Consider the following 15,874-nt stretch of genomic DNA (forward strand, 5'->3'; position numbering starts at 1 on the left):
GGCTAAAGTACTGTAGGTGAAGGTGGGCGCAAGTCGGTAGCCTACAAAAGATAAAGGGAAAGTTGGTAGCCTAAAGGTGGCCCAAGTAGGTACTATTGATTAAGGAAAAGTAGGTAAAGGTAGCCGTAACTTGGTCGATAAGTAGATTGTTAAGGGCGGCTACAGTTAAGTAGTAGCTCCAGTGGCGTAGCCAGAAAAAAATTGGGACGGGGCGAATATTTGATGAATTGAAGAGAACGACTAAGTGTTTGATTTAAGACATCGCCACCTGATGTGCAGTGGCGTATCCTGGTGGTTTAAACAAGGGAAGCAATAAATCTGGTCGGGGTTAGAGCGTGCCGAAGGCACGCGTATTGTAGGGGGATCCGGGGGCATGATCTCCGGAAAATTTTTGCAAAATTACACTCAAATAATGGATTATAGCGCTTACTGGAAACACTTTGAGGGTAATATTTGTATGAAATTTATTAGCAGATAAACAACTATTAACTTATTAAAGGTAGCTGTTACACACAAACGGGCAAAAACTGCAGCTAGCGATTCTGAAATTGCTTCCACAGATTAGTTAAAAGAAGCATAAATCGCGTAAACTTTGCCCGATTTACGATTTGCAAAATTTATTGGTGTCTTTCTGTGTGTCTAAAACAAGTCCTGGGGGGTGTTAATAGCCAGATGTCTTGGAAAACGATATAAATTTATACAAATTATATTATATTTTCAACAAAAGGTTCAACTTCGGAATCCAAACTTTGAAAATTTGGGGGGGCATGGCCCCTTTCGCTCCCCTCTGGCTACGCCTATGAATAGCTCGATCAAGTTTAGATTTGTTGTGTCGTGATAAGAACATACGTAACTTAAGACTCAAAATTGTGTTCTATTGCATGGTAAGCTAATCCTTTGCAGGTTTATAGATTGTAATATTTTGTGTAGGCTTGCTTGCACTTGTTAGTGTAGACTTACTTGATGGCTACAAGGAAGTTATTGGTCCCTGGCATAACGTTTGGCACGACATCATTTGTGCTTTTGATTACTGCGCTAGCAATGGATAACTGGTATGTCTTCGATGCACACTTGTATCTCAAAACATGTCCAGACACTGAAATGTTTGATCAGAGCTTAACATCTCCATTGCCTATCTCCAGAAAGTTTATTATTCCAGACAGTGCGTTTGATTTCAGATCCATCGGAGAGAATGACAAGAGTGAAAAACGCCAAACAAAAAACAAAAAGTCCCTATTTGTTGGAAAACCTGCACCTTTGTGTGAGTCTTTGATCGACGAAAAGTTGAAATTAAACAGAGACTTCGTACAACTTGCAAGTTATCACTTGATCCATTATGACAAAAAAGACGCAAAAAAGCGACCATTGAAAAGACACAGGCATAGTTTCAGCAAAACACTTATTCACAGAAATAACAAACTCTTTTATGGTACACAAATTAATTCAAACTTGAAAAGTCCTCTCAATTTGGTGTCCGATGACAGGCAAGAGAAATGGAAGAAACTTATAGATTCTCTCACAATGAATTTGCATTCCTTTGGAGGAAGAGATGTCTCAGCAAGAGGAAATAAGTTTTATGTTCGTAACACCCCTGTAAGAAAAGTTGTTGGCTAACAGTTTTGTCCTTTGGTGTATTCAAGATGGTGGCGATAATAAAGAAAGAAAAATAAAATATCACAATCATCAAGCCCAGATTTAAGGAGGAGCAGAGGGTGCAGGTGCCCCGAGCCCCCTTTTGAAGGGCCCCCGACGTGGAAAAAATGTTATCTTTTGTTATTATTATTTTTTTTCTTTCAGCCTTTGAAGTTTGTGCAAAATGCTGTGCAGTGCTGGGTTAATGCTACTGTAGACGTAGAGAATTTTTTTTGGCATGGGGGCCTCCTGATCTAAAAGTGCTCCGGGCCCCCATCAGCTAAATCCGGCCCTGACAATCATGCGATGAATATTCGAAAACCTTTCTTTACTTTTAAATTTTCCAACGACAAATCTGTAATAAACTATTATGAGAACTTTAAAGTAGCGAATGTGCCAGTGCCCAGTGAGCATGTCATCTTAATTTGACAATATGAAAAAGAAGCATAAAGTATATAGCCTAAAATTAACCTGGTTTGGTAACTTGCATAATCCATAGATAAAGTTTGCCAAACGTGTCTAAAAAGGTCTAATAGCCGCAAGAATCGCCTAGATTTTGTCTAGTTCTGTTTTCAGCTAATTTTATTTTTGTAAGTTTTTATTTAATTTTCCGCAATTCTATCTCACAAACTGTGAAACAATAACCATTTAAAAAAGAATAAAATAAAGCCTATAAAATTATCAAATGTTGTAGCTAAGTGCTACCGTACTTCCATTGCAAACTATTCTTTAAGTTCCATGTGTATCGTTCGTTCAGTTCATTCATATAGAATATAGATAGACCAAGGCTCAACAAACTTCTTTCGCAGGCCAGATCTGGCCAGCAGTTTGCAATGAACAAAATGGTTATATGACCCGAGAGCATCTCTTCTTACAGTCACCTGGCACTTCCTCAAAAAAGTTTGTTGACTTGATATAGACTACAAGGCCCAACTAAATGAAAATATTAAAACACTTTTAGTGGTTTGAACCTCTACAAATTTGTATATATTGCAGATGTTAAGCAACAAGACAAAAGTGGTGAAGCCGGTATCTGAATGCAGGCTGCGCCAGTTCAGTACAACCACAGGCTTGCTTAATATTTGTTACGCCGCTACACCAGAGCTATACATCACCACATTGATAAAAAATGGTAAGCATCACTTTCATGCAAGGCATGAGTCAACCAACTACTTGGTTGGTTAGTTTTTGAATCTTTATCCCATGGCGCCCTGCTTTATCCTCGGACTGACAAAGCCTTGATTGGTCATTCCTGGTGGCTCTTGACGCAGGGCCAGTTACCGAGATTGACAAAGTGAAGTTTTCCGATTGTTGAAGTGTTGTTGCCGGGGAATTATTCCATTCACTAACCCATTCCTAATTATCTCATTCACATTATTAATATTCACGTCAACGGCAATTTTCTATTTATCAAGAAGTGTAGGCGATGTAAGTTTCAATTATTGTTATACTTCGGCCTTTCTTGGAATGGGTATTAATTTTTCAAAATCTCAAGGAATAGGCTATAACGACTACAGACAGGAGCAGACTGAGTCTGCTGAACGATTTTATAACGTCTTGTCTTTTGTGTTTTTTGTGTTTTGGTTTTAATATGGACAACCTTGTCTGATACAAATAAAAAAATAAATAAATAAATAAAATAGACCACTCTAATTAAAAGGGTTCTAGAATTCATTGTTTCAAACAATTTATTGTCCACTGAAGGTGTGTGAAGGTTTAAAGTAGAGTCTGAATAAAACTCTAATTTAAATCAATCTACAAAGTTTTATCACCGTTTACTTTTGTTATATTAGTCACAATACATTTTTGAGAGAATTCCGTTGTAATCTACATCGCATTGTTGCGCCGTTTGTGTGCTGTGTTAAGTTTACGATCGTTGTCGATACCGAGGCATCTTGTACAAGGCTGGTAAATTTTTACTAATGCTGCCCATTCAAATCCACTTGTCAAAATAAACAAATCTGATAAATAATTCAACACCTTTCTCTTTGTTTTATGTTTAAATCAACGAACGACTGTGAAGTAAGAGAATTTAGAAATCCATGATGATCAAAGCTCAAAAGTCACCAAGTTTTTCTTCTAAAAAGCAAATGAAACTTTTTGTTGATTACAGCTACAATTGGGATTTTTGGTTTTCTGTTTTCAACAACATTACAGTATATTTTTTCATGCTTTTGATTAAACTCATTTATCTATTTCCTTTACATTTGTATTGATTTTTTATAATTAAACAGGCCCCAGATTCGTATCTAATTTTTTGACGCTACGCCTTTTGAAAATATAATTGGTAGAAATTCATTAGGCTATAAAGTTTCTACTGCATGTTTGATCGATCCGAAACAAACTGAAGTTTTGTTTTATGTGAAAGTTTGTTTTGTTTTTATTAGTGTTTTTATAGAAGTGATATTTTAAAGGATGAATATTGTAGATGTCAATGTATTTATTTTCATCAGCTTCAATAAATCCTATTTAGCTGAGGATATAAGGCTATCGAGTATCAAACTTGAGTAAATAAAACGATACTTTAACGTCATTTCAACGTAACCCAATAAATAAAATAGATCGAGAAGCCCTGTTGTCGAAATATGTTTTGACATCCTGCTTCACTCTGAAATGGGATTTTCACAAGATTTTGATTTTGTGTGAATGCAAACCTTCCAAAATTTAATTCTAAGGGTTGAACGGGCAATGATGGCTATTTTGATAAGGGTGGTTAAATTTAATTTGCATTGCTTTTTATTTGGCATTGAGCATTTGTTTTGTGTTATTAATGTTATTTTGAAGTATCTAGTCCTATGGCTATGTCTAAACGTGTTTTCAAGCAATTTCCATTTTCCATATATTTGATCTGTGTTGAAAAATATGTGATCTGTATGACCGCATTGGTATTTGACTGGTATTGAAAAAGCATTTTACATTAATCAATTTCTACAAGGCCATATAATGATATGACTTGGGTTAGGCTCAGTGGTAATGTTCTAACTTGCGCCTAATGAATACTGCTGTTACTGATCAGCCTCGGCTGGGGATGATAGGAGAAGTAGGGGATTGCTCACTGAAAAAGAAGGTTGACAACTGGAAGGTCATAACCTTAATGTTATAACAAAACTTAGTGCAACTACAGCATAAGGGTTAACGCCATACGTTGTCTACCATGGTGCAGGGAATGTGACTTTATCCGCTTATGTACACGTGTTGTTAGAATGAACGTATCAAAAACATGTTCATTTTTACTATGGGAGTCATGATAATGCAGCGATAGACTTTACGCTACAGTGAGAACGGGAGATGGTTTCACTAGTTCTTTGGCAATTCTGCTGATTTTTATTTTGCGATAACCCTCCAGTTGTCCACATTGCAAAAATATGTAATTGTAAAGTGATTCGTTCCAGTATTCCACTAGGAAAACCGAGTAAATGTGATTTTGAACTGCACAGTGCATTGGACATTTTAGTGTCTGTTTAACATGCCCCCTTTACAGACCAATTGTTACCACTTCAACATTTAAAACTTTCAAAAATATTTTTTGCCTTAAACAAAATCATCAGTTTCAAAAACTCAAAAGAAAAGAGGAAGAGATATCGATGGGCACTTGGTTCTGTTGCGGCTGCAGTGGTGTTTGTTTTGAGAGTGTATTAGTACATGCCGAAGCAAGATATTTTTTTCAATCATTTGCAAACGTTAGATTGGAAGCATGGTTGTGCATATGGAACCACTCAGCGCGTAATCGACAACTATTTTTGTCTCAGTGAAAGAAATTCCATCGATAATTAAAAAACAAAATCGATCGATACTTGATAGGCCAAGATAGATGCGATTCTTGATGACGTGACAGCAAACAGGATCTTATCTGTTTGAAGGAAAGTATGATCATGCAAAATTGCTAATGAAAATTAAATTTCTGAATATCCAAACATAGAGTTTAGTCTAGACCAGAGATTCTCAAAATTTTCGATCTGCGACCCCTTTTTCTGTTTTCTGCGACCCTTAAAGGTAAAAATAGCAGTCTAACTCATAACCTACTATTCATTAAAAGACTATAGGCCACTAATAGAGAGCAAAAAAAGTTCCTACTTTGTTTTGAGTGGTTTTATAGGTGTAAGAAAAGCCTAAATTTTAGAGGTGTGAAAAAATTCTTTAAATTATTTTTTCCACAAATCATATATTATTTTAAACTTTGCCACTCGTGCCAGTAATTCAATTACCCACTATATAAATATACGTTGTCAGCCTGTACAATTAATTTGCCACAAATGTTTAAATATTCAATAAACTACCGTAGGTCTACTTTTATTGTTAGGCTATTAGGCCACAATTTTAATCATTTTAAAAACTAAACAAAGCCAAAAACTTTGTACCCAAACTTTTAGAACGAAATTGAAAAGCCTCTCGACTTTGTGTAAACAAGAAAAAAAATCGTTACATGTTTTGGATTATTGCTTTTTTGTTGTTGTTTCAAGTAGGCTACTTTACTGTAATTTATCCGCAACTTTTGATTGTTGTTGAATTACAGTTAGCTATGTGTTGTTGCAAATACGACTTATCGCTTTCTCTTATTAATTTGAATTTTGTAATTTGCTTTGATAAAGTTTGCCAATAACCATTTGATTCTGCAGGTCTGCTTTCAAAATGTCAACCAGTCTCTTATGGTCGAATAGAGAGAAAGCAATTTCCATATAATTTGCGAAAGAATGAAACAGCGGTGGTTTACAAAAACGAAAAGACGTCTTTGGGTAATTTTAATAATATCCTACTGTATAGTAATAGCCTACATAACTACAATAATTTAATTGTTTTAACAAGTTCTATTAGCAATGTGTGTGTTTTACGTATTTGGCTTTTAAATGAACCTTGTGGTTTTATTTATTAGAAATACGTCGAACAATGGTGTCTTTTCTATTTCTTGGAATCACATTGCAAGCTTTTGCTGTGGTGATGACTCTGTTGGGCTGGTGTCGCAACGCAGGATTTGAGCAACTGTCAGGCGGAATAGTGTTTCTTATGTCAGGTATTGTTTGTAAAGCTAGTTTTTTGAACTTTAGAAACCATCCTTAGATTATTATTGCAGGTCCAGTAAATTTCTTAAACTAATTTTGAAGATTTGTTTACTCCAATAGAAACGACGGCTTCATAGTCCGAGCCTTAAATCGGCCAATTGCAAAAAATATAAATTCTCTTACGTTTCTGTTTTTAAAGCTAAATTTAATATAGATTTCCCAACAGTTAACTTTAACGAATATACAGCAGTAGGTTTAATTGTAAGCTTATGTGCATGTGAGTCTAAACTTTGGTTAACTTTTTTTATAAGCTAAAGCCTGAAGTATTGGCCAATCCAAAAAATCTTGTTAAACTGATACTTTTGTGAGCATATAGTTAGATTATCTTAACATTAAATTGCAAGTTATTGCAGTTTAGCTTCTTTGATGTTTTACTTCTGAAACAAAAACGCTGCGTCAATTGGTTAGTGATGTAGGCTATCATATATAATTGCACACATTGCACTTTTAAATTATGCTGGATTTTCATTCAAGCTTTGATTCTACGATTGATGATAATGTTTTTCAATGTGGACTATCATAGGTTATGATCATGGCCACCTAAAGATACGGCCTGATTTGTCACATTTTGCAGAAATTTCCAGGTTTTTCTAACTTTGGGCGAACGTTTGAATAAATTTTTCTAAAAATTAGATTTTTACGCTTTCTTTATTCTTTTCCCCACATGCCACAATAGGTTTTAACATCCTCACATGTTGAAAAACAAAGAAAATTTGATTTCGAACATTTTAGTCAGACTGTTAATTTTCAATAACAGTCTGATTTTGCGTTTTTCAACTTACTTTTTCTCATTTGCTATTGCTTCCCCAAGGCAACAAAAAAGTTTTATGTCATTAGGAAACCGCAAAAAGTAAAAACATCTCAAAAAATGACAGTCAAGCACTAGCAGTAGCTGTAATCAAAATCGGCAAAATGTGACAAATCAGGCCGCATCTCCAGGTGGCCATGGTTATGATCAATAATAAATCAAAGTCGTAACCACAAACTAGAATACAAAACAAACCATATAATTCCTTAAGACACTCTGAGCCAAGACACAAAAACCCTAAAACCTGCTCGGCTTATCTCCAGAAATGCCGACTAAAACTTAGAAAAATCAAACCTCTGGCAGCAGCTTTTCAATTACATAACAGGGAAGTTGATCGTGAGCTGAATGTTAAGATCAATGGAAAATTATTGCTTTCTGCCCCGAGCCAAGCTATCTCGGAGTAGCATTAGGCAAATCGCTCACGTACCGTCACGGATTCCTGCGTCCCACATCATTGAAAAGTCTACTTATTCTCGCTGGCATTCAGTTTCAACTAGTTGGGCTTCGTCGCAAAGCAGCCATTCTATTCCTCAGGCGACCAGCTTTTGAGCCAAATTATCTTCTCTATTCTACGATATATGTTCCTTCATATAAGAAGCTCATCGATTGACATCACGTTTGTTCCGAGCCAAATGTTCAACTTCTGCAGCGAAACCGGCAAAACAAAGCTTCTCGGTGACTAGTTTACTGATGTATTTGCAAGTAGGCAATAGGCTAAAGTAAGCCACAAAGGCTTCCGTGTGCGCCAACCAGCAAAGATCTCCATGTACAAATCAAGCACCATTTTATACTTAATCGATACACTACTTGGTGCTAGATTACCAGCTTACTATCAAGGTAAACTATGAACAAAAAATTTTACAAGTGTATTTAAAGTTTTGTTATTGTGTTTAGGGGTATTTCAGCTGTCTGGCTTACTTGCTTTTGTCGTTCTTTGTCAAAGTGAAATGTCCAGGAAACCATACGATCTGTATGGTGTACCGACACTGGTGATACATCGTTACGGATACTCGGCTTTCATTGCATGGGCATCGCTTGCCGGCACGCTGTTAGCAAGCTTTTTATGTATCATGGGACCATTGCACCAGCCAGCCCTGCCATTGTTGACGTGTACACAAAGTTTAAATGAAAGAAGGTAGTTATGCTGATGACGTTTTGGTAGCAACACTTTTTTGTACTATAGCCTCCGTCTGGCTTCACGATTAACAAAAAAATCACTGTATCTTACATTTTGCCGTGCCAGGGACAGGGTTATCAATACTCGAAGCATAAGTTAAGGGTTGTAACCCAACATTGAACAGTAATCGCTTAGCTATTTAATAAGTATTGAGGAGAACTTGAAAAACAATCAATTTTTATTTTCATCATCATCATTTTCAGCCTGTGAGAGCCCACTGCAGAGCGTAAGCCTTCCCCTTTTCATGCCAATTTACATGATTATGTGTTAGTTAGTACCAATTGGTTGTATTGCATTGTTTGTCAATGTCGTTCCTACATCTCACTTTTGGTTTTCCTTTCTTTCTTTTGGTTTCTCGTGGTGTCCATGTTGTTAATTTTTTAGTCCATCTATTGTCCTGATATCTTGCTATATGACCTGCCCAGGACCATTTTAGTTTCTTGATTGTGCTTAATATATCTCGTAATTTTGTTTGATTTCTGATCCATTCAGCAGTCTTTTTATCTCGCCATGTTAAACCCATCATGATTCGTTCATGTGCTCTCTGCATAGTTCTTAGTTTAAATGTTAATTTCTTTGTAAGGTTCCAAGTTTCTGCACCATATGTAGCGGTTGGAAGGATGCATTGATCGTAGACTTGTTTCTTGAGAGAAAGAGACAGTTTTGACTTAAATATCGAACTTGCTCTTCCGAAGGCTTGCTTTTTAATTTTTATTTTAAATGTTCATTAAAGTAGAAGTAAGCTACGGAATAATGCACATATTTTTTTTTTTGCTGCAAAAATTTTGTTTTCAAATATTTTCCATAGCATGCCCTATAAATTTTGGTTTGACATTACTAATCTTGTAGTGTCTACAGCGGATATGACTTTCAAGCATTTTAAGAGATATGGTGCTCTTTAAGAAAATAAAACCATGCTTCATGCTCCTTGTTTTATGCTAAAAAGGCAACACTTTATTTTCGAGTACAACAAAATTATTGTTTTAGGAGACGAAAAGAAGTTTCCACAAGTTGCAATGATGAAAACCGTCATAGCGAGGATGAAAGATCAAAAGCGCCATCTCATTTTTCAAGACAAAACGTTTCACAATCCATCGATCTGCCAGCCACCTTAAGCAAAATAACAACAACAGAGAAAGGAATGCCCTCGAGAAAGACCGTTGAGCGTGTGGATAACATAAACAGTTCAACCCTTGTGGAGCAAAGTTCAGAAAAAAATTATAATGCAAAAGCAGATTACGTCAGAAGCGTAATGAGTCCTGTGGCCTCAGTCCGAACACCGAAAGCAGCTATTAGAGCACTGGAGGAAGAGAAGCTTGAGAGTATAGAATTAATGAGGAGAAAATGGCGCCGTCAAAGTGACGCAGAGCGCGAATTTGCAACCTCGCCGAGACATCAGAATCTGAAGAGGCAACATTCCGAAAGTGAACGCTCAACCATTTATTTGACCAACAGAGGTGTCGTTTCTGGTCCTGATCACCACAAAAGGATTCCATCTTCGCATTCCATGTTGGAAAAATATGTTAGAACAACAAAATCTCTCCCTCGAGACTTAACACGTACTCAGACGAGCAGCTCCATGTGTCAATACACAATTCAATCATTACTTGGTGAAAAGTGTGGTCCAAGCATTACACATAGATCCGCTTTAGTACCGAATGCTGTTTCTGCAAACAAAATGAGAGACGTAGTAGTAACTACTGACTCGAAAGCAAATATTGGAACGTTGGTGAATTCAAATTTAAGAAGTAACTCCTTGAAGGTATCTAACTGCAGTAAAAGGTATACTGGAAATTTAAGTTTAAAGGCAATTAAATCGAATGAAAAATTGCAGGAAGGGTACTGTAGAAAATTTTGCTTGAATAGTCATGACAACCTCAAAACATCGTAAATTTAACGTTTTTTGCCGTCTGTCATATTCTTTGTATATTGTTTTGAATATTGTTTGAAACAGTGGGCCAGATAGATGAATCGCACTCCAAAGACTAAAGAACCTCTTGAAAACGTATCAAAAACTATAGTTTAGTTAAAATTAAGATTTATACTTTGTTTTCTTCCTATTTTTTTTACTACAGACAAAGCTTACATGCAATGATAAGACAAATGCAATTGATGTTGATCTGAGGCTGGCTACTCTAGCATAGACAAGATAGAGATGTTCTTCTTCTTCTTGCTTATGAGACCGTCTCGATTTGTTGTCATTCGCTTGATTGCAAGAATCAATTACCAGGGCTCACCACTAGGAGGTTGACAACTTGAGCCCGGATAGAGATGTTCGAACTCATTGACTATCAGTAATATTGTAAACCCTTTACAAAATTGTTACATAATATAGCCCTACCAGGCTAGTTAGTTTATTTTCAAAACATTTTTTTCGTTGAATAGTTCTAATCCCTCGTGATACTAATAAATATATTTTAACGACATAACCATCACAAAAGGTATAGAGAACTATAGAAAATAATACTATATAATATTATGAATATTGAACGTTTAGTTTAGCATTATCTTTAATTTTTTACCATGTCACCTTCCTTTTGATTGACATAAAGATGATAAAAAGATAAACGACGCAGTTCAAATTTAAATATCGAACAACAGCACGCAGTAGTGAATTAAGTCGTATAATAGTTATAATTTTTTGAGAGTTATAGAAACAAAAATATCGTTCAAGAGCTGTCTGCGTGTCGGTTGATTGGTTTGAATTTTTAACCCTTGAACTGAGAATGCCTCTGAAAGGTTATTTCTGGCAATTTTGCATACTTGTAAAGCTTTGAACACCGACGCAAGCTCGTTGGTTACAGAGATTGGTAGAGGGAATTGCGGACTATGTAAGCTTGATCCCCCAATCTAGCTCCAGGTATCCGGTCAGCAAATCTTCGTTTAAAATGCATAGTAGTTGTGAACACAAGAAATCTAGTAATTGGCGCTGAAACAGAGTGCAGAAACCACAAGTGATCTTCTTGGCAGTCAATGTGATCAACGGACAAGGTTATTGTTATGGCGTAGTGAAATTAATATGGTGTGGTGGATTTTGTAAAATAGTGTAACCTACTATAACTTAGCCTAATCAGGATCGTTCTATGAAATAAATGCAAAGTAGCCTACAGTAGGCTAACCTGCGAGCTTCAAAATACTTTGAGAAATAAAGTACAGTATTAGGAAATTAGCCTAGATTACTGAACGCTGTCAAAATATAAAGCATTGAACGTTGTGCGATAGCATTGGATGGTAACGCAGCCAACATTAAAACAGCATTGTTTCGGCGATTGTATAGCTTATACCTTAATTTGAAAACAATGTCTTAAGTTGTCATCTGTGTTTGGCTGTTGGTCATAAAATAAATCTGATTCACTGTGTAGAATAACAAATTGTAAGACAGTCGAGAAGAAGCGATCTTCCTGGCGTCAGCACTACCTGACTACTCACTTGAACAGCGAGCATTGTGTTTCGCTAACCATGCCGGTGTGGCCTCCGTACTGGCCATCAAGACTTTCCCCAAAAACATGTGCTTCTCGGCAGTCGAGTGTAGCATGAATTCAGCGGTAGACAGGTGTTTCGCCCATGAGGCTGGGCTTATCAGTGTCGCACCACTAATACTTGAGGCTACACCGGTCTGGTATGGTTAGCGAAACACAATGCTCGCTGTTCTACAGTGCGTAGTCAGGTAGTGCTGACGCCAGGAAGATAGCTCCTTCTCAACAGTGCATATCCTTGGCGACAGTTAGTTTAGTTGTTTTCTTTCCGAAAAGGTAAGGATTCAACTGACTGACAAAAGCAGCTGTTGAGAGCTATGTGACATGAATAAGTGGTGCGATACTGATGAGCCCGAAACATCTTGACTTCTGAGCTTTGCGCGAAAGAAAAAAAAGAGAGTCCGAAACGAATATAAGCCTACCTTGATTTCCCCAAGCATTGAGTGATCACCTTAAATACACTGAATATACGCCACTATAGTTACTCCTATATAATAATCGACCGAAACGATGTCGAACAGTTGACATTAATAACTTATTGAAAGTTAGTTTAAACTTTTATAGGCTTATTTTTTTTTATTAAACTGTTAATGCAGATGCCTAGTGCTGCCAACTGCTACGTCATACCAGGCTGGTTATCACAAAATAGTTGTAGCCTACCGTTTATTTTCGATAACAGTTTTGTGGTTTATAGAAATTATTTTTCAAAAAGGTCGAATAATTTGTAATAAGAAGTAGGCTACTGAAATTGCACATGCACAGGAATGAAGACAGAAGAATATACGCTAAAATACAATTTTTTGTTAAAAAAAATATCATTGAAGATAACAGCAGTTTGGACCAGCATTTTTATACTACAGACTTTTGTACTTCCTTTAAAATAAAACACAAACCATGGAACTCAATAACACTAGGCCTAGCAATTTATAAAACAAAACATAGCTTACGTTTAAAGAGATTTAAATTATTTTTCTCTAATTACGTATCTGTAAATAATTAATCGATAGAAATCTGTTTCATGACTCTATAAAAAACCACCACATTTAGCACTCAACCTTGATTAAATTAAAGTGCATCAAAGAATAAAAAAATGATTGGAAATATTATGCATCAAACCCTGAGCACTGGTTATAGTGCCGTAACAGGTTCATCACTGCTGGAAGAACAGCGGGAATAGGTGTCACTGTGTGCAATGGTGCTGCCTACTCGATTGTCCGAGCTGGTTTTAAATTCATCAGTTTTTGCTTGTTCATCCACATTGTCTGAGAATGCTTCGTTCACCAAAGCGGTCTGACGCTTTACGCCTTCTTCATCGTTTTCAGGTGGAGGCTTGTAAAACCAAAAAGCGAGAAAGAATAATGTGGACGAGGCCAATTTGCAAGCTACGGCTGCGGGGAAATTGAAAAGATTTGTTGAAATGTGCAGATATATTGTAATTTTCAAATACAAAAATATGTTCTTGAAGTATAGTCTAACATAATTGTTCCCTTAAAAATATACTGTAGGCTATATAATTTACAAACTAACAGCATATGTATTGGGTTTACAATACAGATGTATCAAATCGGCCCAATAACTCTCTCTACCAACACCCGAGCTCTACAAACATGACAAAAACAAGCAACAATATTAATGGTCCAACTCTTGACGCTTGCAGTTAAACTGCGCCACTCAGTAAAAAGACCAGTTTATAAGAAATCCCGCTTTATCTGCAAGCGGAAGAATTACACAAAATATTTCTCAAATTCTTTTAAAAATACATCTAATCAAGGTTGAACAAGTTCTCCTTGTAAACCTTAGAGAAACTTGCGACTGCTTTTTTATTGAATTGAACGTTTATAGCCTACTCTGTGATGTATTGGACAAGTCGTTGAGTTTTGCTACGTGTTTTCTAAAACATATTTTACTTACATACTGCCAGAACATTGATAGTCATCTGATTGTTGTCGTATATCCAGCAGGAACCTTTAGTCCCATCACACTGGCGGGTTTGCCACAGAATGCAGGCCAAGTCCAATATACTGCCAAACATGATGGGACCAGGAATGCTTCCTAAAGCTCTGATTAGCAACCACTGTACTCCGAGAGCAAATGACCTCATGTTAGGCGGGACAATCCTGCAGTTTCAAAAAGGTTTAACTGCATGATGGTCTAAGGCAGAGTTATAAATTTGTTAATTAATTATACGATTTGTAGATTTATAAACAGATATACTCAAAAATATTTACAATCGCAAATCCTTATTTTATAACAAACCTTATAAAACGGCTAAAGCTTTTCAGAAAGTAAAAAGAATATTTTGATGTCATGGAAAAAAGGAGTTCAACCTGGTTTCGCAGCAGAAACAGTACTCTTTTATAGTTTATAGAGAGCATTGATTTCTGCTAATAACCTAAACCGTGAAACTTCTTATCATGCAATGTTGCACAGGATTGCGGTAGCCTGCTATGGGAGTGGTGGACACAGGACACCTGCTTCAGTTGCATTTTTAACGAAGCTAATTTTTGTTGAGTGATATCGTTCATGGCCACCAAAAACGAACCACCGAGTCTGAACTCCTTATGTTCAACTTCAGTCAAAGTAGTAGAGGAAAAGTTTCACTGTTGGGTGGGGGGGAGCAAATAGTTACACACACAAATGTTTAAAGGCATACTAAATAAAAATTTCAAACGGGAATTATGCATTAAAATGAGTAAACTGAACATTCAAGAATACATTTCAAAAAAAATTACCGAAAAAAATTTGTTTTCAATGGCGCTGGTAAGGCCCAAAGTCCAATGTTTCATTTATTTTCATTTTTTTCAAAATGACCAAAAAGTGCAAACACTGCTCGAGAATACGTCACTAAAGACAGCAATAACAAAAGCCACGTTACCACATCTGATGTTTTGAGCAAACTGTCTGATGTTTTGATGTTGAAATGTGTTGTTTTGATGTACATACATACTTAGCCTACAGTTAAATCCCCCGCAGTAACAATTGTTGCGCGATTAGCTGATTGCTATAGTCTTTAGTGACGTAACTGTACGGTCGCACGCTTCGCTGCTCAGGCCAAATCTCGTTTTGAAAGCTCTGGCAAAATCACGCGCGCAATGGTGGTCAGACCGCAATGGGGCAAAATTTTATTGAAAATCGTTTTATGGTAGCATGTTAAACACAAAGAACGCGGAAAATCGCCAAGTCAGGTTTTTCCTTTAGTATCCCTTTAAAACAATTTTTTTTCAAATGTAGGTACTGAATAAAGACAAATATTCATGAAACGTTATTCAACAGGTAATACAATGTCATTAAAACGTTTTAATAGTATTAAGAACATATTTGGTTAGGGGTAAGTTAATTTATTTGCGGTGCGATTGCATTTCCAAGCTTCCCCTCTTGTGGCCACGTCCTTAAATGGTGGTTGACGGTGGTAGACACTCGTATCAGCACGGTGCAGATAATAGGACTTGCACTAAAGCAGGGGTTCTTAAACTTTTTTTAACGCGGACCCCTTAAAAAAAATTTTGGTTCGCGTGGACCCCCTTTGTGGCCTAGTCCGAAAAACTTTTTTGATCAGCATGAATTGGACATAACGCAATAAAATTAAAATGAATTGGTAGCAACATTTGTGTTTTATTAAATTTAAGAAATAGCAAATGCAGATTGTTTTTCAATACCTTCGATTTCATTTTATTAATGTGAAGGATGCTGCTGTTTGTCTTCAACAAGAACATGAAATTGTGGC

At 36.4% G+C, this 15,874-nt stretch overlaps 1 protein-coding gene across 1 annotated transcript; it reads right to left on the reverse strand.

The window, feature by feature from the left end:
* Nucleotides 1-12,807: 12,807 nt before the first annotated feature.
* Nucleotides 12,808-14,312, reverse strand: LOC145775940 (solute carrier organic anion transporter family member 4C1-like). Its single transcript, XM_082587353.1, has 2 exons — nt 14,062-14,312; nt 12,808-13,538 (listed from the first exon to the last, which is right to left on the reverse strand). The coding sequence occupies exons 1-2, from the start codon at nt 14,249-14,251 to the stop codon at nt 13,279-13,281; spliced, it is 450 nt and encodes a 149-aa protein (XP_082443479.1). The 5' UTR covers nt 14,252-14,312; the 3' UTR covers nt 12,808-13,278.
* Between the last annotated feature and the right edge of the window lie 1,562 nt (nt 14,313-15,874).

Source organism: Aplidium turbinatum, chromosome 8, assembly GCF_918807975.1.
Source record: "Aplidium turbinatum chromosome 8, kaAplTurb1.1, whole genome shotgun sequence".
NCBI lineage: Eukaryota > Metazoa > Chordata > Ascidiacea > Aplousobranchia > Polyclinidae > Aplidium > Aplidium turbinatum.

Bases quoted from the DNA above. Each gene is read 5' to 3' on its own strand.
- LOC145775940 (XM_082587353.1), bottom strand. From the start codon at position 14,251: ATGAGGTCATTTGCTCTCGGAGTACAGTGGTTGCTAATCAGAGCTTTA. The intron at 13,539-14,061 runs GTAAGTAAAATA...ATTTCCCCGCAG, and splicing joins TATCAATGTTCTGGCAGTAT to CCGTAGCTTGCAAATTGGCC.